This window comes from Boleophthalmus pectinirostris, unplaced genomic scaffold (assembly GCF_026225935.1).
Source record: "Boleophthalmus pectinirostris isolate CB_2022bp ecotype Guang Dong unplaced genomic scaffold, ASM2622593v1 HiC_scaffold_23, whole genome shotgun sequence".
In the NCBI taxonomy this organism is placed as follows: domain Eukaryota; kingdom Metazoa; phylum Chordata; class Actinopteri; order Gobiiformes; family Gobiidae; genus Boleophthalmus; species Boleophthalmus pectinirostris.
Genome location: NW_026571207.1, coordinates 3,212,934 through 3,238,215, shown reverse-complemented (window position 1 = coordinate 3,238,215; position 25,282 = coordinate 3,212,934). Strand labels below are relative to the sequence as shown.

General features: G+C 45.9%; 1 protein-coding gene and 1 long non-coding RNA gene across 2 annotated transcripts; both read right to left on the bottom strand.

Moving 5' to 3' along the window:
- Positions 1-8,262: 8,262 nt before the first annotated feature.
- Positions 8,263-9,780, bottom strand: LOC129410539 (uncharacterized). Its single transcript, XR_008632909.1, has 4 exons — positions 9,660-9,780; positions 8,841-8,860; positions 8,678-8,768; positions 8,263-8,374 (listed from the first exon to the last, which is right to left on the bottom strand). It is a non-coding gene; the product is annotated as an uncharacterized LOC129410539 (long non-coding RNA).
- A 73-nt stretch (positions 9,781-9,853) lies between these two features.
- On the bottom strand, positions 9,854-23,474 carry LOC129410720 (putative ubiquitin carboxyl-terminal hydrolase 50). The gene is made up of 8 exons (XM_055159589.1): positions 23,468-23,474; positions 23,025-23,095; positions 22,836-22,955; positions 21,357-21,443; positions 21,165-21,287; positions 14,467-14,592; positions 10,307-10,555; positions 9,854-9,964 (listed from the first exon to the last, which is right to left on the bottom strand). The coding sequence occupies exons 1-8, from the start codon at positions 23,472-23,474 to the stop codon at positions 9,854-9,856; spliced, it is 894 nt and encodes a 297-aa protein (XP_055015564.1).
- Between the last annotated feature and the right edge of the window lie 1,808 nt (positions 23,475-25,282).

The following is a 25,282-nucleotide window of genomic DNA, read 5'->3' as shown; positions in this document are numbered from 1 at the left end:
ATAAAGTGACAAACATAAATAAAGTGACAAACATAAATAGTGACAAACATAAATAAAGTGACAAACATAAATAGTGACAAACATAAATAAAGTGACAAACATAAATAAAGTGACAAACATAAATAGTGACAAACATAAATAAAGTGACAAACATAAATAAAGTGACAAACATAAATAGTGACAAACATAAATAAAGTGACAAACATAAATAAAGTGACAAACATAAATAAAGTGACTGACATAAATAAAGTGACAAACATAAATAAAGTGACATAAATGACAAACATAAATAAAGTGACAAACATAAATAAAGTGACATAAATAAAGTGACAACATAAATAAAGTGACAAACATAAATAAAGTGACAGACATAAATAAAGTGACAAACATAAATAAAGTGACTGACATAAATAAAGTGACAAACATAAATAAAGTGACAAACATAAATAAAGTGACAACATAAATAAAGTGACAAACATAAATAAAGTGACAAACATAAATAAAGTGACAAACATAAATAAAGTGACAAACATAAATAAAGTGACAACATAAATAAAGTGACAAAATAAAGTGACAAACATAAATAAAGTGACAAACATAAATAAAGTGACAAACATAAATAAAGTGACAAACATAAATAAAGTGACAAACATAAATAAAGTGACAAACATAAATAAAGTGACCGACATAAATAAAGTGACTGACATAAATAAAGTGACAACATAAATAAAGTGACTAAATAAAGTGACAACATAAATAAAGTGACAAACATAAATAAAGTGACAAACATAAATAAAGTGACAAACATAAATAAAGTGACAAACATAAATAAAGTGACTGACATAAATAAAGTGACTGACATAAATAAAGTGACAATAAAGTGACAAACATAAATAAAGTGACAAACATAAATAAAGTGACAAACATAAATAAAGTGATAGATAAATAGATGATAGATGAGTGAAATGAGTGTAAAATAAAAAGCTGTGCTAAACCTGCACATGTACAATCTGCACTCGTGTGACCTGCACACATACAATCTCTGAAAAGTTAAAACATGAAACATCTCCTACAACACACAGAGAACACACTCACCATCATCATCATCAGCACCTCCTCTGTCACAGAGAGAACACTCATATTCCACTGAGTCACTGTGTCCTTTAGTCCAACACAAACTGAACCACATCAGACACAAGAAACAACTGTTTTTATCAGTTTATGTAAATGAGTCATGTGGTTTAATGTTTAGTTTCTGTAACACATGAAAAATGTTTCAAAGCTGCATTAAACACATGATCTGATCAAACGGGCTGATGTGGTTCTATAGTGGTTCTGGTTTATATGTTGTAAAGTTGAGTTTATTTATGCAGAAGGTTTTAATGAAGAATCTGTTGTAATTTTTGTGCTTGTGCATTTGTAAGATTATGTCAATAAACCGGGACACAACATTTGATCATGTCACAGGGACATGAATGTCCTGGTTTCACAGTGCGCATGTAAACACAGTAACCTGAATACTGACAGAACCAGGATACTGATGTGCATGTAAACCCACTCAATGATCCATTTCAATAGTAGAAGCCTATACACAAACTTTATACACGTCAAATAATATTTAAACAAGTTCATGCACCTATTCAACATCACTGCCATATCAGAAACTTGGATCAATGAAAGGATGTGGATTTAGAGCCTGAAGGATACAAATTAAATTACATCAGCAGATTAAATAAAAGTGGTGGAGGAGTTGTGTTATACATAGACAAAGACTTTTTTTTTTTTTTTTACAAAATTACAAAATCATAGATAAAATGTCAATAGCAGTAAATAATCTGTTGGAGTTCATTACTATTGAAATGTTTCTTGATTAAAAAAATAAATAAAATAAAAATAAATATATATACAGTGTGTGTGTGTGTGTGTGTGTGACACGTGTGTGTGTGTGTGTGTGAGTGTGCACGTGTGTGTGTGTGTGTGTGTGTGTGTGTGTGATGTGTGTGTGTGTGTGTATGTGTGTGTGTGTGTGTGTGTGTGTGTGTGTGTGCATGTGTGTGTGTGTGTGTGTGTGTGTATGTGTGTGTGTGTGTGTGTGTGTGTGTGTGTGTGTGTGTGTGTATGTGTGTGTGTGTGTGTGTGTGTGTGTGTGTGTGTGTGTGTGTGTGTGTGTATGTGTGTGTGTGTGTGTGTGTGTGTGTGTGTGTGTGTGTGTGTGTGTGTGTGTGTGTGTGTGTGTGTGTGTGTGTGATGTGTGTGTGTGTGTGTGTGTGTGTGTGTGTGTGTGTGTGTGTGTGATGTGTGTGTGTGTGTGTGTGTATGTGTGTGTGTGTCATGTGTGCGTGTGTGTGTGTGTGTGTGTGTGTGTGTGTGTGTATGTGTGTGTGTGTGTGTGTGTGTGTGTGTGTGTGTGTGTGTGTGTGTGTGTGTATGTGTGTGTGTGTGTGTGTGTGTGTGTGTGTGTGTGTGTGTGTGTGTGTGTGTGTGTGTGTGTGTGTGTGTGTGTGTGTGTGCTGTGTGTGTGTGTGTGTGTGATGTGTGTGTGTGTGTGTGTGTGTGTGATGTGTGTGTGTGTGTGTGTGTGTTATGTGTGTGTGTGTGTGTGTGTGTGTGTGTGTGTGTGTGTGTGTGTGTGTGTGTGTGTGTGTGTGTGTGTGTGTGTGTGATGTGTGTGTGTGTGTGTGTTATGTGTGTGTGTGTGTGTGTGTGTTTACAGAGCACCTGGGTCAAACATTGACGATTTCCAAAAATGGATAGAGGAATGATTTTACCAGATAATGAATAAGAGTCATAATATGTGGAGATTTTAATATTGAACTGAGGAATTCACAAACTCCATGTTTATTTTACATTTATTCCCAAAGACCAGACCTTCTAGAATGACCACTCACTGTTCCACTCTTACTGACAATATATTTACTCATGATATGGACAATGATTCATCTAACGGTCGTTTCACAAATGACATCAGTGAACATTTATCAGTTTTTACTGTTATCAACCCCAGTTTAAAGAAAAACACAGAGCAAAGAAAATATATATCAGAGACTGAAATCAGAAAGAGCCATCATATCCTCTAAAAATGAGTTACTTGGACAGGATTGGAGTGAGATCTATCAAAATGATAGAAAGTAGATGATGATTTTTAAAATAAATATATCACCCTGTATAACAAGCACTGTCCAGTCAGACAGTACATAAAGAAAGATCATTATAAAGAACAACCATGGGCAACTAAGGGTATCCAGATGGTCTGAAAAGAAAAGAAAAATATGCTGTATAAAACATTTAATAAAAAGAAAATAAAAGACACTGAAACAAAATATAAAAGGTACAAAAATGTATTAACTATAATACAGGCTTGTAAGAAAGAAAACTTTGCAAAGCAGTTGGAACTGAACAGAAATAACGTAAAGGGAATTTGGAAATTAATAAATGAAATTTTAAGTAACAAACCTAAATCTAATAACTACCGTAAATATTTTATCCATGACAATAAGGATGTAAATAATATGAATGAGGCAGCAGATGATTTCAACCTTTTCTTTGGAAACGTTGGCCCAGAATTGACTGGAAAAATGTCATCACCATGTTTAGTGGAAAGTGAACAGTTAATACAAAGAAATCCAAATTCTTTATTCAGCCTGTGGATGAAATTGAAGTAATTAACATTGTTATGATTTGTAAAAGTTGTAATGACTGTAATGATGTAGACATGGCCTCGATAAAACAAACAATAAATGAGATTGATAAACCTTTAGCTCATATTTTTAATTGATCATTTCAGACAGGCACTGTCCCAAAAACATGAAAACAGCAAAAGTCATAGCATTATTTAAATCAGGAAACAAGCATCACTTCACTAATTACAGGCCAGTATCATCGCTATGTCAATTTTCAAACATTTTGGAAAAACTTTATAATAATAGGCTGGATCAATATGGTTTCACAGATTGATTGCGCTCGCTTCCCTGGACTCTACTGAAGATTACAAATCGTATAGATAATAAAAAAATAGTCACCGGGCTGTTCGTAGATAAAAAAAAAAAAAAGTTATAATTTATGGGAACCTTTGAATAAACTTATCACATAAAAAAAAAAAGGAAAAGAAAATAAAATATTCTAATGTTTGTTGAGCAACACTATTTATGAACTCTGTTTGGGTATTTTGACCAGTATTTAGAATCAACATTTTGATTAGGTGCACTTGTCTTTAATGACATGACTGAATGTGTTTTGTTAATTGTAGGATTAAGAATTCATTATATTAATTATGAATAGTTAATTATACAAATTATTCACAGCTGTTTAATGGTTAATGCCATGATTATGTATATTTTCCCCATGTAGGTTACACAAGCGTTGATTTAATTAGTTTTATTGTTAAATTATAATAGTAACAAGGTTACTTGTTTTGAATGAAATACTTATTTGTGTTTTGGGGCTTCTAGGTCAGGATGGTTTTAACCGTCTCCAGGCAGGCGTTGTAGATTTGTAACAGCTAAATGCCAATTACCTACTTACTCCACATCTATATTTTATGAGCTTTTTTTACTCAGGAGCCTTTTTTTCCATCCATGCTGATAAACATGGATGATGCAGACTGTGTGAGAACGACTACACACAAACGACCTGCCAGAAGTGCAAAGTACTTTTGTTGTTTACAAAGGATAAAAATTGTTTCTTGGAGCAACACATGAAAAAGTGATGTTGTTGTGCCGCTGTAAAACTGTTACTCTGAACTTTATGTTTTCATTGTTATGAAAAGTGGTGAACACATAAAGTTAGTGTTCAGATCATTTTCAGTCTTCAGTGTTAATTTACCACCGGACCAAATCTGCAACATCCCAGACGCACTGATGTGAAGGTCTCTCAAAAAAAAAGTCAGGATTGTATATTACTGCCCCATATGATCATTTTCCCCAAATATCAGATTTTTTTTTGTTACTAATATTAAATTTGAGCCTGAGAGGGTTAAACAGGAATCCCCATCCCAGATTTATCGTCTGTAGTGATATTATTTATTTGCTGTGAAGATTGGCCTCATACAAAGTAATAAAACCCGAATGACGATGGCTGCGCACACTTCTGACAGACGATCAATAGAGACTGTCTCAAGAAGCACAGCCCCGTCCCACTACAGTGTTTCCTCTCTGTCCCAAACCTGTCCCCGCCCCTGTCCACTGTGCACCTGTCCACTGTGCACCTGTCCACTGTGCACCTGTCCACTGTGCCCCTGTCCCTGTCCACTGTGCACCTGTCCACTGTGCACCTGTCCACTGTGCTCCTGTCCACTGTGCTCCTGTCCACTGTGCCCCTGTCCACTGTGCTCCACTGTGCTGTCCACTGTGCACCTGTCCACTGTGCACCTGTCCACTGTGCACCTGTCCACTGTGCACCTGTCCACTGTGCTGTCTGTCCTGTCCCTGTCCCTGTCTGTGCCACTGTGCCCTGTCCACTGTGCTGTCCACTGTGCTCCTGTCCACTGTGCACTGTCCACTGTGCACCTGTCCACTGTGCCCTGTCCACTGTGCACCTGTCCCACTGTCCTGTCCACTGTGCACCTGTCCACTGTGCTCCTGTCCACTGTGCTCCTGTCCACTGCGCCACTGTCCACTGTCCCTGTCCACTGTGCTCCTGTCCACTGTCCACCTGTCCACCCGTCCACTGTGCACCTGTCCACTGTTGCTCCTGTCCACTGTCGCCACTGTCCACTGTGCTCCTGTCCACTGTGCTCCTGTCCACTGCGCACCTGTCCCCACCCCTGTCCACTGCGCTCCTGTCCCACTGCCTCCTGTCCACTGTCCACTGTCCACTGTGCCACCTGTCCACTGTGCACCTGTCCACTGTGCACCTGTCCACTGTCCCCACCCCTGTCCACTGTCGCACCTGTCCACTGTGCCACTGTCCACTGTCGCACCTGTCCACTGTGCTCCTGTCCACTGCGCTCCACCTGTCCCACTGTGCCCCTGTCCACTGTGCACCTGTCCACTGTGCTCCTGTCCCTGTGCACCCCTGTCCACTGCGCACCTGTCCACTGTCCTGTCCACTGTCCACTGTGCCACTGTGTCCACTGTGCTCCTGTCCACTGTGCTCCTGTCCACTGCCCACTGTGTCCCCACCCCTGTCCACTGTGCACTGCTCCTGTCCACTGTGCTCCTGTCCACTGTGCACTGTCTGTCCACTGCGCTCCTGTCCACTGTGCACTCCTGTCCACTGCGCTCCTGTCCACTGCTCCTGTCCACTGTGCTCCTGTCCCCACCCCTGTCCACTGTGCACCTGTCCACTGTGCTCCTGTCCCTGTCCACTGTGCTCCTGTCCACTGTGCACCTGTCCCCACCCCTGTCCACTGTGCCTGTCCACTGTCGTCCACTGCGCTCCTGTCCACTGTGCTCCTGTCCACTGCACCCCCTGTCCACTGTGCTGTCCTGTCCACTGTGTCCACTGTGTCCACTGTGCACCTGTCCACTGCGCTGTCCACTGTGCCTGTCCACTGTCCACTGTCGCACCTGTCACTGTGGCTCCTGTCCACTGTCCACTGTGCTCCTGTCCACTGTCCACTGTGCCTGTCCACTGTGCTCCTGTCCCCACTGTCCCTGTCCACTGTGCACCTGTCCACTGTGCTCCTGTCCACTGTGCCCTGTCCACTGTGCACCTGTCCACTGTGCTCCTGTCCACTGTCACCCCTGTCCACTGTGTGTCACCTGTCCACTGTGCTCCTGTCCCCACTGCCACTGTCCACTGCGCTCCTGTCCACTGTGCGCACCTGTCCACTGTCCACTGCACCTGTCCACTGTGCTCCTGTCCCTGTCACCCCTGTCCACTGTGCACCTGTCCACTGTGCGCTCCTGTCCACTGCGCACCTGTCCACTGTGCACCCTGTCCACTGCGCACCTGTCCACTGTGCTCCTGTCCGTCACTGTCCTGTCCACTGTGCTCCTGTCCACTGTGCTCCTGTCCCACTGCGCACCTGTCCACTGTGCGCTCCTGTCCACCACTGCCCCTGTCCACTGTGCCACTGTGTCCACTGTGCTCCTGTCCCTGTCCCCTGTCCACTGCGCTCCTGTCCACTGTCCACCTGTCCACTGTGCTCCTGTCCACCACTGTGCTGTCCACTGTGCCACTGTGCACCTGTCCACTGTGCTCCTGTCCACTGTGCACCTGTCCACTGTGCTCCTGTCCACTGTGCACCTGTCCTGTCACCTCTGTCCACTGTGCTCCTGTCCCACTCTGTCCACTGTGCCCTCCTGTCCACTGTGCTCCTGTCCACTGTGCTCCTGTCCACTGTGCACTGCTGTCCACTGTGCTCCACTGTCCTGCCACTGTGTCCACTGTGCCCACTGTCCACTGTCCCTCCTGTCCACTGCGCACCTGTCCACTGCGCACCTGTCCACTGTCTCCTGTCCACTGTGCTGTCCTGTCCCCACTCTGTCCACTGCTCCACCTGTCCACTGTGCTCCTGTCCACTGTGCCCTCTGTCCACTGTCCACTCCTGTCCACTGTGCTCCTGTCCCCTGTCCTGTCCACTGTGCACCTGTCCACTGTGCACCTGTCCACTGTGCTCCTGTCCCCACCTGTCTGTCCACTGCGCACCTGTTCCACTGTGCTCCTGTCCACTGTGCTCCTGTCCCTGTCACCTGTCCACTGTGCTCCTGTCCACTGTGCACCTGTCCACTGTGCCACTGTGCTGTCCACACTGTGCACCTGTCCACTGTGCACCTGTCCACTGTGCACCTGTCCACTGTCCACTGCGCTCCCTGTCCACTGTTGTCCACTGCTGTCCACTGTGTTCCTGTCCACTGCGCACCTGTCCACTGTGCTCCTGTCCACTGTGCACCTGTCCACTGTGCTCCTGTCCACTGTGCTCCTGTCCACTGTCACTGTGTCCACTGTGCACCTGTCCACTGTGCTCCTGTCCACTGTGTCCTGCCACCTGTCCACTGTGCACCTGTCCACTGTGCTCCTGTCCACTGTGCTCCTGTCCACTGTGCACCTGTCCACTGTGCTCCTGTCCCTGTCCACTGTGCACCTGTCCACTGTGCTCCTGTCCACTGTGCTCCTGTCCACTGTGCTCCTGTCCCCTGTGTCCACTGCGCTCCTGTCCACTGTGCACCTGTCCACTGTGCTCCTGTCCACTGCGCACCTGTCCACTGCGCACCTGTCCACTGCGCTCCTGTCCACTGCGCTCCTGTCCACTGTGCACCTGTCCACTGTGCACCTGTCCACTGTGCACCTGTCCCCGCCCCTGTCCACTGTGCACCTGTCCCCGTCCCTGTCCACTGTGCTCCTCCTCTATCTCGTTCTGTCCAGTCGGCTCCCAGTCCATGGGCTCGTCGTTGTTGCTTGATGCAGGTGAGTCTCTCTCTTTACGTATCTTCTGAAAGTGTGAAATAGAAAATAGTTCATGAAATTCATCTCGGTCTAAAGGCCCCATGTATTATATATTTGAGCAACATGTGTCTTGTTCTAGGACAGATACACTGCAAATGATTTAAAATGAACTGCTTACACATGTTTACCTAAGAAAAATCAGGTACAGCAACTTTAACCATTAGCTCTGGCAATTTGTCAAGTCAAATGTAAGGAAACCAAAGGCAGGGTTTGGAATGGTGTTTATGTAAATGTGCTTAATAAACTTTAATTTAATTTGTTTCAAAACTGCAGGTAAAAGATAAAGCACCTTTTGCCCTCCTTTTTCATGGGTCTCTTTGCTCTCTGGTGCTGGGGAATGTGTTGTATCTCTGTAGATGAGCAGGTACGCAGTGGACGACCTGTAGACAGTTAATGCTCATTTAAACAAAAACTCTACACACACAAAAGGTCACTTTGTCCATCTGACTTACTTTTTGGTTGGCATTTCAACCTGTAACAAGGAAATTGGAATGTTAATTTTTGTGTGATTTGAGATCATTAAAAAGCTAATATCCATTAAGGGCATTGGTCAAACACCGCTCATTTCTAGTCTGACATGTTGAGCAATTTATCACAGTCTTGTCTGCTCTCTCTGTAACCAGCGGCTTTTTGCTTGGACATTTTTAAGTGAGTCCAGAGAGAACTGATGCTTGGTTGTGGCTAGTAACAGCATCTAAATAAAAAGGCAGTGCCTCATCACACACAGGACCCGGGGATGGGCCCATGTAGTGTTCAACAACAGCCATATTAGCCCCAGCACAGCACAGTTAAAGTTGGCAGAAACATGGCAATACAATGCCACACACTCCCACACACTCCTACACTCATGGAGCATGACACCTAGTTACATGTATGCACCTTATCGTCTCCTAAAGTGAGCCTCATCTCATGTCCATGCCAGGCCTGGCACCTGACCAGCGTCTGATGTCAGGGGTGAGTGGGGGGGTGGAGGAGCAAACACAGAAAGAAATGCCCCATTTATACATGTGTATTTTGGGTGTAAACCACACTGCTATACATACATTATCAGTTTCTCTTTGTATGACCTGGTGACTTCCTGAAATGATCTATATAAAACCTCCATCCATTTTCTTCCTCTTATCCGGGGTCGGATTGCGGGGGTATCAGTCTGAGCAGGGACTCCCAGACTTCCATTTGTGCTGCTTGTATCCACGATTTAAATTTTTTTTTTAGATTGCAGATCTAAAAAACCTTTACAGCATAATTCCACAATAACCTTAATACTTTACCTCCTTCACATATGTGTCACTGATGTAGTACCAGCGTCTGTCCTTAGACTTGACTGTGGCTGTGTAGTGTCCTCCATGCAGTTCTCCGCTGTGATCCACCACTCCACACAGAGAGTACGAGAGATCCTAAACACAGGTAACACTGTTAGTGATGGAGGAATAAGAGGATGTACCTGCCTCTGCACTGCTGCTCCTCACTGGTCAGAACACTCTGGAGGGGCGGGGTCCATTATGGTCACGTCCACCACTGTATACACTGTACTTCTGCAGCCTCCTGCTGTTTTCTTGGCTGCTTCCCCAACACACTGCCCCATAAAAGAGGCACTAGCCATGACAGTGTGATTAAGATCAGCTCCTCATGAACTCAGGCTGCAGAAAAAAGCAGCTTTCAGAGTATGGATTTAGCAAGAAGGTGTCAAGGGCCAGATACCAAAACAACAAATGAGCAGCATTTCTCTGCTAATGACTCTGCCACTGTCTGGAGAGGGCTGAAACACATCACCAACTTGACCTGAAACTTAACAGCTTCTATTGACCATAGATCTGTGACCCTGACATCTGTAGTCATGAAGACTTTTGAACCTATTGTCCTGTCCCACCTCAAGTCCATCACCTCCCCCCTCCTGGATTCACTGCTATTCACCTACAGAACCAACAGGTCTGTAGAGGATGTCGTAAAACTGACTCTTCCCTTCATCCTGCAGCACCTGGACTCCCTGCAAACCTACACCAGCTTTCAACACCACCCTCTCTGTTGTGCCTAAAACCACCTGAGGGGAGCACATGTGGCTGGGGAAGAAAGTCTCGGACACACAGGACATAAGCACAGGACTCCACAGGGCTGTGGACTTTCCCCTGCTCTTCAGACAGACTGCAGCATTTTGTGGGCTCCAGGTCTAGAAGGCAGAACCTCTTGCCACAACAACAGTTTCTAACCGTCTGCTGTTGGGCTCATGAACACTCTATAGTACCTGTCACATTAAACAACTGTAATCTATTCAATTAAAGTCTATTTCTTATTTCTGTGTCTTTGTTCATTGTCATTAGCAATAAAACTGATTCTGACTAACATCAAATGGCCTCAGCTCCTCACAACCTCAAAGTTCTCTCCCTGAATGCTGACTGAGGAGTCAAATTTGTCCTCCTGAACTCTAACCCATCCCCTTCATGTTTAGAATGAGACAGTTGTCCCCACAGCACTGGCTGAAGATGTTGATGAGGTTGGTGTATTCTCCCTCCTGTCCATTCTTTAGACACACCACTACACCCATATCATCCTAATACTTTTGGATGTCACAGGACTCAGAGTTGTACTTAAAATCAGCAGTGTGTGTCAAGAAATGGCACCAGAACCGTACTTTGTGGTGTTTCTGTGCTGCTCAGTTCTCTACCAGACTCAGTCTGCCAGGTTGACAAACTATGACGGCGCTCATTAATGCAGCCTTAAATTGCTGTACATCATTATTTTCTGAAGAGTATGATAAATGCACTGTATATTTGTTCATTTCTCTTTGTTTTTCATCAACTCAATCAACCAACATTTTTTAGTCAGTCTTGATCAGATATAGTTGCTCATTTCTGCTGGGAGATCAACTTTCTTATTGAGAGAAAACATGATGAAAGTGTTTGGCAGAGTGTACAGAAACATCTGTGCAGAGTACAGGCTGGAGACCCCAGGATCAAGGTGGGAAACACCTCCAAAGGTTGTGGAGAACGATCGGGCCAACCAACCAGACATGGTGATGCTGGATAAGCAAAAGATCAAAGTCATGGTGGTGGACATCGCAATACCAAGAGATGGTAATAATGGTATAATATAGTAATAAAAAGGAACCCAAAAAACTAGAGGGACTCAAAGAAGAGCTGGAGAGAGCCTGGAAGGTGAAGGCATCAGTGGAGCCTGTGGTGATCAGACACTCGGGGCTGTAACCCTCAAACTGGAAGAAACTACAACAGATACAGGAAAAACAACAAACATCTCAGTCCAGAAAAGAACAGGACAGGGAACAGCAAAGATACTGAAGAACTGTCAGACTCCCAGACTCTGGAGGAGCCCAGCTGGATGACGGGGAGACCACCAACAGATGATGAAGAAGAGATTTTTTATATATATAATATTCAAATTTTACCTTCAAAACAAGCTATATTTGGAGTATTTGTTCTTTTGGGTTAAGATTAAAATGAATGAACCTTCCATTCCATTCATTTTCTTCCGCTTATCTAAGCAGTCTAAGCAGGGACTCCCAGACTTCCTTTCCACACACACGTCCTCCAGCTCCTCCTGGGGGGACCCCGAGGCGTTCCCAGGCCAGTCTAGAGACATAGTCCCTCCAGTGTGTCCTGGGTCTTCCCCGGGGCCTCCTCCCGGCGGGACATGCCCAGAACACCTCCCGAGGGAGGCGCCCAGGAGGCATCCGGAACAGATGCCCGAGCCTCAACTGGCTCCTCTCGACGTGGAGGAGCAGCGGCTCTACTCCGAGCTCCTCCCGTGTGACTGAGCTCCTCACCCTATCTCTAAGGGAGACGCCCAGACACCCTGCGGAGGAAACTCATTTCGAGCGCTTGTATCCGCGATCTCGTCCTTTCGGTCACTACCCAGAGCTCATGACCATAGGTGAGAGTAGGAATGAAGACTGACCGGTAAATCGAGAGCTTCGCCTTTCGACTCAGCTCCCTCTTCACCACAACGGTCCGATACAGCGACCGCATCACTGCCGAAGCTGCACCGATCCGCCTGTCAATCTCACGTTCCGTCCTCCCCTCACTCGTGAACAAGACCCCGAGATACTTGAACTCCTCCACTTGAGGCAGGGACTCTTCCACCCACCCGGAGAGGGCAAGACGCCTTTTTCCGGTCAAGAACCATGTCCTTGGATTTGGAGGAGCTGATCTTCATCCCAGCCGCTTCACACTCGGCTGCAAACCGCCCCAGTGCACATTGCAGGTCCTGGTTCGATGAAGCCAACAGGACAACATCGTCCGCAAACAGCAGAGATGAAATCCTGTGGTCCCCAAACCGGACCCCCTCCGGCCCCCTGACTGCACCTAGAAATTCTGTCCATAAAAACAATGAACAGAACCGGTGACAAAGGGCAGCCCTGGCGGAGTCCAACATGCACCGGGAACAGGTCTGACTTACTGCCGGCAATGCAAACACAGCTCCTGCTCCGGTCATACAGGGACCGGACAGCCCTTAGCAAAGGGCCCCGGACCCCATACTCCCAGAGCACCCCCCACAGGACACCACGAGGGACACGGTCGAATGCCTTCTCCAGATCCACAAAGCACATGTGGACTGGTTGGGCAAACTCCCATGAACCCTCGAGCACCGATGGAGAGTGTAGAGCTGGTCCAGTGTTCCACGGCCAGGACGAAAACCACACTGCTCTGGAATCCGAGGTTCGACTATCGGCCGGATTCTCCTCTCCAGTACCCTGGCATAGACCTTACCGGGAAGGCTGAGGAGTGTGATCCCCCTATAGTTGGAACACACCCTCCGGTCCCCCTTCTTATACAGAGGGACCACCACCCCGGTTTGCCAGTCCAGAGGTACTGTCCCCGACCGCCACGCGATGTTGAAGAGGCGTGTCAGCCAAGACCCACAACATCCAGAGACTTAAGGTACTCAGGACGGATCTCATCCAACCCCGGAGCCTTGCCACCAAGGAGCTTTAACCACCTCAGTGACTTCAGCCAGGNATGAGCAGGTACACAGTGGACGACCTGTAGACAGTTAATGCTCATTTAAACAAAAAACTCTACACACACAAAAGGTCACTTTGTCCATCTGACTTACTTTTTGGTTGGCATTCAACCTGCAACAAGGAAATTGAATGTTACTTTTTTATGACTGTAATTCTGTGTGAGCTTTGAGATAAACAGAGTGGCTGAAGCACCATTAAAAAGCTAATATCCATTAAGGGCATTGGTCAAACACCGCTCATTTCTAGTCTGACATGTTGAGCAATTTATCACAGTCTTGTCTGCTCTCTCTGTAACCAGCGGCTTTTTGCTTGGACATTTTTAAGTGAGTCCAGAGAGAACTGATGCTTGGTTGTGGCTAGTAACAGCATCTAAATAAAAAGGCAGTGCCTCATCACACACAGGACCCGGGGATGGGCCCATGTAGTGTTCAACAACAGCCATATTAGCCCCAGCACAGCACAGTTAAAGTTGGCAGAAACATGGCAATACAAAGCCACACACTCCCACACACTCCTACACTCATGGAGCATGACACCTAGTTACATGTATGCACCTTATCGTCTCCTAAAGTGAGCCTCATCTCATGTCCATGCCAAGCCTGGCACCTGACCAGCGTCTGATGTCAGGGGTGAGTGGGGGGGTGGAGGAGCAAACACAGAAAGAAATGCCCCATTTATACATGTGTATTTTGGGTGTAAACCACACTGCTATACATACATTATCAGTTTCTCTTTGTATGACCTGGTGACTTCCTGAAATGATCTATAAAAACCTCCATCCATTTTCTTCCACTTATTGGGACCAAGTAAGAGACATAGTCATCCAGCGTTTCTGAGTCTTCCCGGGGACCTCCTTCTGGTGGGAGGGAGGTGCCCAGGAGGCATCAGAACAGATGCCTCGTGACATGGAGGAGCAGCGGCTCTACTCCGAGCTCCCTCCCGTTTGACTGAGCTCATCACCCTATCTCTAAGGGAGCGCCCAGCCACCCTGCGGAGGAAACTCATTTGTGCCGCTTGTATCCACAATTTTTTTTTTTTTTTTTTTTTGGATGCAGATCTAAAAAACTTTGCAGCATAATTCTACAATAACCTTAATACTTTACCTCCTTCACATATGTGTCACTGATGTAGTACCAGCGTCTGTCCTTAGACTTGACTGTGGCTGTGTAGTGTCCTCCATGCAGTCCTCCGCTGTGATCCACCACTCCACACAGAGAGTACGAGAGATCCTAAACACAGGTAACACTGTTAGTGATGGAGGAAGTAAGAGGATGTACCTGCCACTGCTCTGGGGGGGGGCACGTCCACCACCATATACACTGTACTTCTGCAGCCTCCTGCTGTTTTCTTGGCTGCTTCCCCAACACACTGCCCCATAAAAGAGGCACTAGCCATGACAGTGTGATTAAGAGCAGCTCCTCATGAACTCAGGCTGCAGAAAAGCAGCTTTCAGAGATGGGGACAGAAATTGGCTACAGAGGAGCTAAGTATGGATTTAGCAAGAAGGTGTCAAGGGCCAGATGCCAAAACAGCAGGCGAGCAGCATTTCTCTGCTAACGACTCTGCCACTGTCTGGAGAGGGGCTGAGGCACATCACCAACTTGACCTGAAACTTAACAGCTTCTATTACTGACATAGATCTATGACCCTGACATCTGTAGTCACGAAGACTTTTGAACCTATTGTTCTGTCCCACCTCAAGTCCATCACCTCCCCCTTCCTGGATTCACTGCTATTCACCTACAGAACCAACAGGTCTGTAGAGGATGTCGTAAACCTGGCTCTTCCCTTCATCCTGCAGCACCTGGACTCCCTGCAAACCTACACCAGCTTTCAACACCACCCTCTCTGTTGTGCCTAAAACCACCTGAGGGGAGCACATGTGGCTGGGGAAGAATATTTCGGACACACAGGACATAAGCACAGGACTCCACAGGGCTGTGGACTTTCCCCTGCTCTTCAGACAGACTGCAGCATTTTGTGGGCTCCAGGATTTCAGGGAACCTCTTGCCACAACAACAGTTTCTAACCGTCTGCTGTTGGGCTCATGAACACTCTATAGTACCTGTCACATTAAACAACTGTAATCTATTCAATTAAAGTCTATTTCTTATTTCTGTTTCTTTGTTCATTGACATTAGCAATAAAACTGATTCTGACTAACATCAAATGGCCTCAGCTCCTCACAACCTCAAAGTTCTCTCCCTGAATGCTGACTGAGGAGTCAAATTTGTCCTCCTGAACTCTAACTCATCCCCTTCATGTTTAGAATGAGACAGTTGTCCCCACAGCACTGGCTGAAGATGTTGATGAGGTTGGTGTATTCTCCCTCCTGTCCATTCTTTAGACACACCACTACACCCATATCATCCTAATACTTTTGGATGTCACAGGACTCAGAGTTGTACTTAAAATCAGCAGTGTGTGTCAAGAAATGGCACCAGAACCGTACTTTGTGTTTCTGTGCTGCTCAGTTCTCTACCAGACTCAGTCTGCCAGGTTGACAAACTATGACGGCGCTCATTAATGCAGCCTTTAAAAATTGCTGTACATCAATATTTTCTGAATGACAGTAATGAAGAGTATGATAAATGCACTGTATATTTGTTTGTTTCTCTTTGTTTTTCATCAACTCAATCAAATCAACATTTTTTGGTCAAATTCTTGATCAGATATAGTTGCTCATCTTCTGCTGGGAGATCAACTTTCGTATTGAGAGAAAACATGATGAAAGTGGCGGGCATAGTGTACAGAAACATCTGTGCAGAGTACAGGCTGGAGACCCCAGGATCAAGGTGGGAAACACCTCCAAAGGTTGTGGAGAACGATCGGGCCAACCAACCAGACATGGTGATGCTGGATAAGCAAAAGATCAAAGTCGTGGTGGTGGACATCGCAATACCAAGAGATGGTAATAATGGTATAATATAGTAATAAAAAGGAACCCAAAAAACTAGAGGGACTCAAAGAAGAGCTGGAGAGAGCCTGGAAAGTGAAGGCATCAGTGGTGCCTGTGGTGATCAGACACTCAGGGCTGTAACCCCCAAACTGGAAAGGACCACAAGAGATACAGAGAAAAACAACGGAACATCTCAGTCCAGACAAGTGCAGAACTGGGAACAGCAAAGATACTGAAGAACTCTCAGGCTCCCAGGCCTCTGGAGGAGCCCAAGCTGGATGACGGGGAGACCACCTACAGATGATGAAGAAGAGATTTTTTATATATATAATATTCTATATTTATATAAAACAAGCTATATTTGGAGTATTTGTCCTTTTGAGTTAGGATTAAAATGAATGAACCTTCCATTCCATTCCATTTTCTTCCGCTTAATCTAAGCAGTCTAAGCAGGGACTCCCAGACTTCCCTTTCCACGCACACGTCCTCCAGCTCCTCCGGGGGGACCCCGAGGTGTTCCCAGGCCAGCGAGAGACATAGTCCCTCCAGTGTGTCCTGGGTCTTCCCCGTGGCCTCCTCCCGGTGGAACATGCCCAGAACACCTCCCGAGGGAGGCGCCCAGGAGGCATCCGGAACAGATGCCCGAGCCTCAACTGGCTCCTCTCGACGTGGAGGAGCAGCGGTCCTACTCCGAGCTCCTCCCGTGTGACTGAGCTCCTCACTCTATCTCTAAGGGAGACGCCCAGCCACCCTGCGGAGGAAACTCATTTCAAGCGCTTGTATCCGCGATCTCGTCCTTTCGGTCACTACCCAGAGCTCATGACCAGAGGTGAGAGTAGGAATGAAGACTGACCGGTAAATCGAGAGCTTCGCCTTTCGACTCAGCTCCCTCTTCACCACAAACGGTCCGATACAGCGACCGCATCCACTGCCGAAGCTGCACCGATCCGCCTGTCAATCTCACATTCCGTCCTCCCTCACTCGTGAACAAGACCCCGAGATACTTGAACTCCTCCACTTGAGGCAGGGACTCTCCATCCTCCCGGAGAGGGCAAGCCACCTTTTTCCAGTCGAGAACCATGGCCTCGGATTTGGAAGAGCTGATCTTCATCCCAGACGCTTCACACTCGGGTCTGCAAACTGCCCCAGAGCACTGCAGGTCCTGGTTCGATGGAGCCAACAGGACAACATCATCCGCAAACAGCAGAGATGAAATCCTGTGGTCCCCAAACTGGACCCCCTCTGACCCCTGACTGCACCTAGAAATTCTGTCCATAAAAACAATGAACAGAACCGGTGACAAAGGGCAGCCCTGGTGGAGTCCAACATGCACCGGGAACAGGTCTGACTTACTGCCGGCAATGAACACAGCTCCTGCTCCGGTCATACAGGGACCGGACAGCCCTTAGCAAAGGGCCCCGGACCCCATACTCCCAGAGCACCCCCCACAGGACACCACGAGGGACTACGGTCGAATGCCTTCTCCAAGATCCACAAAGCACATGTGGACTGGTTGGGCAAACTCCCATGAACCCTCGAGCACCGATGGACAGTGTAGAGTCCAGTTCCACGGCCAGGACGAAAACCACACTGCTCCTCCTGGATCCGAGGTTCGACTATCGGCCGGATTCTCCTCTCCAGTACCCTGGCATAGACCTTACCGGGAAGGCTCAGGAGTGTGATCCCCCTATAGTTGGAACACACCCTCCGGTCCCCCTTCTTATACAGAGGGACCACCACCCCGGTTTGCCAGTCCAGAGGTACTGTCCCCGACCTCCACGCGATGTTGAAGAGGCGTGTCAGCCAAGACCCACAACATCCAGAGACTTAAGGTACTCAGGACGGATCTCATCCAACCCGGAGCCTTGCCACCAAGGAGCTTTAACCACCTCAGTGACTTCAGCCAGGTGATGGATGAGTCCGCCTCCGAGTCCCCAGCCTCGGCCTCCTCCTCGGAAGACGTGACGGTGGGATTGAGGAGATCCTCAAAGTTTTCCTTCCACCGCCGGACAACGTCCCCAGTCGAGGTCAGCAGCTCTCCCCCCGCACTGTAAACAGTGTTGGTGAAGAACTGTTTCCCCCTCCTGAGGCGCCGGACGGTTTGCCAGAATCTCTTTGAGGCCGTCCGATAGTCCTTCTCCATGGCCTCCCCGAACTCCTCCCAACCCAGAGTTTTTGTCTCTGTGACCACACGGGCTGCAGCACACTTGGCCCGTCGGTACCCGTCAGCTGCCTCAGGAGTCCCACGAGTGAACAAGGCCGATAGGACTCCTTCTTCAGCTTGAAGAGATCCCTTACTTCCGGTGTCCACCACCGGGTTCGGGGGTTGCCACCGCGACAGGCACCACAGACCTTACGCCCACAGCTCCGAGCAGCTGCACAGACAATGGAGGTGAAGAACAGAGCCCACTCAGACTCCATGTCCCTAGCCTCCCCCGGAATCCGGGAGAAGTCCTTCCGGAGGTGTGAGTTGAAAGTCCCTCTGACAGAGGCTCTGCCAGACGTTCCCCAACAGACCCTCACTACACGCTTGGGTCTGCCAGGTCTTTCCGGCTTCCTCCCTCACCAGCAAACCCAACTCACAACCAGGTGGTGATCAGTTGACAGCTCAGCCCCTCTCTTCACCCGAGTGTCCAAGACACGCGGCCGGAGATCAGATGACACGACGACAAAGTCGATCATCGACCTCCGGCCTAGAGTGTCCTGGTGCCACGTGCACTTATGGACACCCTTGTGCTCGAACATGGTGTTCGTTATGGACAAACTGTGACTAGCACAGAAGTCCAATAACAAAAACACCACTCGGGTTCAGATCAGGGAGGCCGTTCCTCCCAATCACCCCTCTCCAAGTGTCACTGTCGTCGCCCACGTGGGTGTTGAAGTCCCCAGTAGAACAACAGAGTCCCCGGTCGGTGCGTCTAGTCCCTCCCAGGGCCTGGCAGAAGGCCGGGTACTCGAGTACTCTGTTCTGCTGTTCGGCCCGTAGACCAACACTACAGTGAGAGACCTGTCCCCGACCCGAAGACGCAGGGACGAGACCCTCTCGTTCACCGGGGTGAACTCCAACACACAGTGGCTGAACTGTGGGGCAATGAGCCCACACCAGCCCGCCGCCGCTCCCCGCGGCCAACGCCAGAGAAGTAGAGAGTCCAGTCCCTCTCAAGGAGTTGAGTTCCAGAGCCCAAAACTGTGCGTGGAGGTGAGGCCGACTATATCTAGTCGGTACCTCTCAACCTCCCGCACAAACTCAGGCTCCTTCCCCCCCAGTGAGGCAACATTCCACGTCCCTACAGCTAGTTTCTGTGTCCGTGGACTAGGTTGCCCAGGTCCCTGACCCCAACCACTGCCTAGTTCACATCGAACCACAGGAGGGTGGGCCCACATCGTCCTTTCGGGCTGAGCCTGGCCGGGCCTCGTGGCAAAGGCCCGGCCACCAGGCGCTCACTTTCGAGCCCCAACCCCAGGCCTGGCTCCAGGGTGGGGCCCTGGTTGCGCCATACCGGGCGACATCATGGTCCTTGTTTTTATACTGTTCATAGAGGTTTATAAACTGCTCTTAGTCTGCCCCGTCACCTAGGACCTGTTTGCCATTGGAGACCCTACCAGGGGCATAATGCCTCAGGCAACATAGCTCCTAGGATCTAGGATCTAGGAACCTACTGAAGGGCTGTTCAGACTGCACGTGTCTGGTGTGAACAAGACTTTACAAGTTAACCCTGTGTAAAGTCACGTTCACACGCAAATAAAGTTCATGTTTGAATGACGTGAATTTGCTAGTGTGTTTTGAGCCGTGCGAATGTGAGAATCTGGCATTGACGTGAATTTCCAAAAGGGAGGGGCTTGCGAATGATGCAAAAAATTTGTCAAAGTTGAAAATTTTTAACTTTCTGCATCTATTTGCATCGCGTCAACCAATCAGGGGCCGTGTTCTGGTGGTGACGCAGGCCAGGGCTCAGGTCACTCTGTCCTTCTCCAAATGAGGTCCTTTTCTGGTCTGTGAAATTAATAGGCCTATTTAAATAACAAAATTATACCGTAGCCCGAATATTAGGCCCATTTGCTTGAATTAAAACACGTATATTTGGTTTAAAAAGAGATCAATTATGTGATCTTTAATCTATAGATCCACTGTATCAAAACTAAAATGATCGACGTGTCTTAAGTATAGTCATATTATCTGTTATTGACGACTGCATTTTCTCATTTAAATAACTGATAATACTAAAATATGCAAGTTAATTTAGTTAAATGACATAACAATAACATAATAAGAAAATCTGAGGTTGAATGTGTGAATAATTGCAACAGTGTGAAATGTTGACTCAAATATTCCATTAAAAATTATTTATTCCAAATAAATACAGACACCACAACGAAATAACAATAACTGTCTGTAAATGACATGTTATAGTTCACATTTTACAAAAATAATAACAGTTTAAACTTGCATCTAAACTAGTCAAAGCTGTTCATGTCTCCTCCACATTAAATAAAGCACTGTAACTCGTTGGATTCCAAGTTTGCCATTTTTCAAAATGAAAACAGCAGACGCAGAGGACACCGCGCAGACGCAGTTGATCCTTCTGGAGCGAACACAGTGAATAGAGCAGATTTACTTGCACAACCAAATTCCCAAACTCGAGCGTCCTGGACGTGTGAATGAAGCGAATGACTCAAAAAAGTCAAGTGGCAAACTAGGGGCGTTTGACGCGATTTGTTCACACCAGACGCTTGCTGTGTGAACACCTCTTTAAATTGCTCTATTAACACCACTGAGCTGCTCCAGACTCTGTGTTGTGCATTAAAATGGTATAAGAGTGACCTGTTCCTCTGCACCCACTTAAAAGTAAAACTAAAAGTATTACTCTTTTGAGCGAGGCATTAATCATGTCATATCTTTACCTTTGTATGTAACACTGCTGGGATGTCCACTTCACAGTTAGACTTGTGATAAGACCTGATTCCAATGTCAAACCTCTTCAACAGCAGAACCAGGATCAGAGGAGGCTTTTCCATCGTGTAAATCTGAAAACAGAAGAATGATAATAAGGGGACGCCATCTTAAACAGGTACTGCACATGTTTTATTACTTACGATTGTGGCTTCTGTTTTCTTTTTACATTTTTCACAATAAATCCCACTGAATGTCTTCTCTTTAAAGACCCCTTTAAGGCCCTTTAACTGAAAAACAGAATTAGTTTGAGCTGAAACATCAACAGTTTAAATTCTTTATATTTGCCTATGAGTGCGTATACATGCAGATCAGTATCCCGGTTATTAGCCATATCCTGGTTCTGTCAGTATTCGGGATACTGCCTTTACATGTACGCTGAGAAACCGGGACACTCAGGTCCCTGTGACATGATCAAATGTTGTGTCCCGATTTCTTGACATAATCTTACAAATGTGCAAGCACAAAAATTAACTTAAATCAATTTAATAAACCAGGAAAAATACAAACCGTGAGCTCCTTTAGCGTCAGAAGCTCGGGAGGTTTAACCAGCCTGAGGAGCTGTGAGAATCTCACAATTAAATCCCACATTAAATCTTCTGCATAAATAAACTCAACTTTACAACATATAAACCATAAACACTATAGACACATCAGCCCGTTTGATCAGATCATTCAGCTCTGATCACATTTGGGTTTTTTTGTTTTGTTTTACAGAAACAAAACTTAAGACCACATCGCTAATTTACATAAACTGTTAGTGGTGATAAAAACAACTCGCTCCTTGTGTTGCTGATGTGATCAGTTTCTGTTGGACTAAATGACACGACTCTGTGGATTATGTGCGTTATTTTTCGTGACAGAAGAGGTGCTGATGATGGTGAGTCTGTTCTGTGTGTGTGTTGTACAGGAGATAGTTCATGTTTTAACTTTTCAGCGATCAGAGTGCAGTACATCTGCAGGTTTAGCACAGCTTTTTATTTTACAGTCATTTCACTCATGTATGGTCACTTTATTTATGTTGGTCACTTTATTTATGTTGGTCACTTTATTTATGTTGGTCACTTTATTTATGTCTGGTCACTTTATTTATGTTGGTCACTTTATTTATGTTGGTCACTTTATTTATGTTGGTCACTTTATTTATGTTGGTCACTTTATTTATGTTGGTCACTTTATGTCGATCACTTTATTTATGTCCCTACTGTTGTGTTGAAAAGACTGGGAAGTGTTTGTCTTTTGCATGCGCACTCAACTTTATGTTGCAGTAACCCGGATACTGCATTTACATGCCACAAGTATCCCGGTTACTATTGGAATAAACCAGCTACAGTATCCTGGTTTCTAATAACTGGGATACTGCGTTTACATGCACCATGAAGAAACCGGGATACTCAAAAAACTCGATCATAACCGGGACATTTATGTGCATGTGTACGCACTCAATGATGCACTCTCTCAGTTTCATTCTGAAGATACTTCTATGCCACAGCTGCCCTGAGGCAGACTGACACAGATGTGGCTTTCGTCCTGCACCTACAGCCTCTGACCACCTCCAGTCAAACACACAGCAGTAAAAAAGTCAATTTGCCTAAACATCATTATCTCTGGATTGTACCAACCACTGAGCCGCCCTGGATGTGTTCCATAGCCAGTGGTAAAGTCCAGAACCTAGAAATCTCATTGCTGATCCAGTGTCCTTTAGAACACCGCGTTGTATCCCAGAGTTCTCCACGGAACGGCTGCAGTGAGATAGAGACATTTTGATCATTTCAGGAGGAAACAGATAAGTGACAGTGACAGACTCTCACCTCAGAGACCTCTTCACTCAAATGGTTCAACAGGAGCTCCAGATACTCGGCTGCACAACGCTGTTCATGAACTAACAAAGGAAAATGAAATGAGAGCTCACCACCAACATAATGGACTAGGGCTTTAATTTTTATTTAGTTTTTATTTTTTAAGTTTTTAACCACATATTGTCCAAGTTTTTTTCATCAAAACAACAAATATTCCTTTGTTGACTTTGACATGTACCTGGATATTTTTATAGACAAATATTCTTCATTTAATTAAAAAAATATCTCTGTTCACTTGCAGTGTTTTTTTTTTTTTTTTTAGTGATGATGTAATTGTTCAATTTTTCTCTGTTACTTGTATTCATTAATTATTTTTACATACATTCATACATACATTGCGTGTATGTAAGTATATATATATATCAGATCGGGAATCAAGATGGTTCCTCTCACACCTAACATAGCACGGTCAAGGGTTCTGACATCAACTATGCTGAACTCTCCCCCATACAAAACTGTGCCTGTTTCACCACCAGAGACTCTCTCAGCTCTCCCCTCACCCAAACCTCCCCCTACTCCACCTCCTCGGCCCTCACCTGGTCCCTCACCTGGTCCCTCACCTGGTCCCTCACCTGGTCCCTCACCTGGTCCCTCACCTGGTCCCTCACCCAAACTCTCCCCTGCTCGCCCTCCCCCGCCTTTCCCCAGAGCTGTTATCACCAAGAGCTGGACGCACAGGGCCTCTGCTGTCCCAGGACATACAGTCATGATAAAGGTAATATCAGGCTGGGGCCCTGCGATGGAGCTATAGCTCCAGTTACAACACGTAGACGGATTAAAAGAAGGACAGTTAGACTGTCTAATCAGAGACATTTAGTTCACATTCCCTGTAAGAAGATAACATCCAGTCCTACTGAAACTAATCAGAAACTTGCTGTGCTCAATGTCAGATCTTTATGTAACAAATCATTTCTAATTCATCATTTTATTTCTTCTTTTAATCTTGACTTTATGTTTTTAACTGAAACATGGCTTGACAAAAACACAGGTCATGCAGTGCTAGTGGAATCAACCCCTCCCAACTTCAAATTTGAATCTGAAAACACGAGCAAATAAAAAGGGTGGAGGAGTGTGTGCTTTTTTTAGAGATCATTTGGTTACACACAGGTTGTCATTTGGGGTGTTTTCATCATTTGAGTATGTTTCCTTCAAAATGGAGCTAAAACAATCACCGTCCAGACTCTACATAGTCATATACAAACCTCCTCAGCACTGTCAAAGTTTTATTGATGATTTTACTGAGATGCTTTCAGTTGTTTGCACAGACTTTGATGGTTTTAGTCATTACAGGTGATTTTAATGTACATGTGGATAATGTGTGTGACAAAAATGCCAAAGAGCTTAGTGTTGTCCTTGAAACTTTTGGTCTGACTCAGCATGTCAGTGAGCCCACTCACAACAGAGGGCACACTCTGGACCTGCTCATTACAAAGGGTGTAAATATTTCAAATGTCAGTGTGGTTGATGTTGCTCTGTCTGATCATTTCTGTGTCTTCTTTGACCGTCTGTTATTCCCAAACCACCGGCTGCTCCTACAGCTGTTCGAAGGAGACACATAAATGATAACACAGGTGCACTGTTCATGGAAATGATACATTTTGAAATTGCCTCATGTTCTAATGTTTGATGATGTGTTGAACTCTGTGACTTTGAGTGTTTTGAATGTTCTGGATGCCATCGCCCCGATAAAGGTTAAAATGGTTAAAGAGGCAAAAAGCTCCGTGGAGGAATGATGACTCAGTCAGGAGCACAGAAAAGGGAGTGACGGAAGTCAAACCTCCAGGTTCATTATGAGATTTACAGAGGAACAATGCATATGTACAACTACACTTTGAGTAAAACAAGAGAGAAGTATTTTTCGGACATTATTGGTAATTGCAGTAACAACTCTCATGTCCTGTTTGCAACAGTGAACAGATTAACAAACCCTCCAGCTCCACTGCCACTAGAACTAATTTCCACATCTAAATGTAATGAGTTTGCAGTTTTCTTTAATGACAAAGTTCAGGGCATCAAAAAATGCATCAATTCCACAACACAAATAACAAGCATGCAGCCACAGAGACACTTAGAGCTGAATCACTTTGCACCTGTAACTGACAAAACTGTTTTAGAGATCGTTACCAGTCTGAGTTCATCTACTTGCTGCCTGGACATGTTACCCACTAGATTTCTAAAGTCCGTCCTCAACAGTTTACTTTCACCACTCA

Excerpts from the sequence above, each read along its gene's own strand:
- LOC129410720 (XM_055159589.1), bottom strand. Across the intron at positions 14,593-21,164 it reads CAGCAGTGTTACATACAAAG|GATCTCTCGTACTCTCTGTG; the intron begins GTAAAGATATGA and ends ACCTGTGTTTAG. Across the intron at positions 9,965-10,306 it reads TCTACAGACCTGTTGGTTCT|TGTGTTGGGGAAGCAGCCAA; the intron begins GTAGGTGAATAG and ends TTTATGGGGCAG.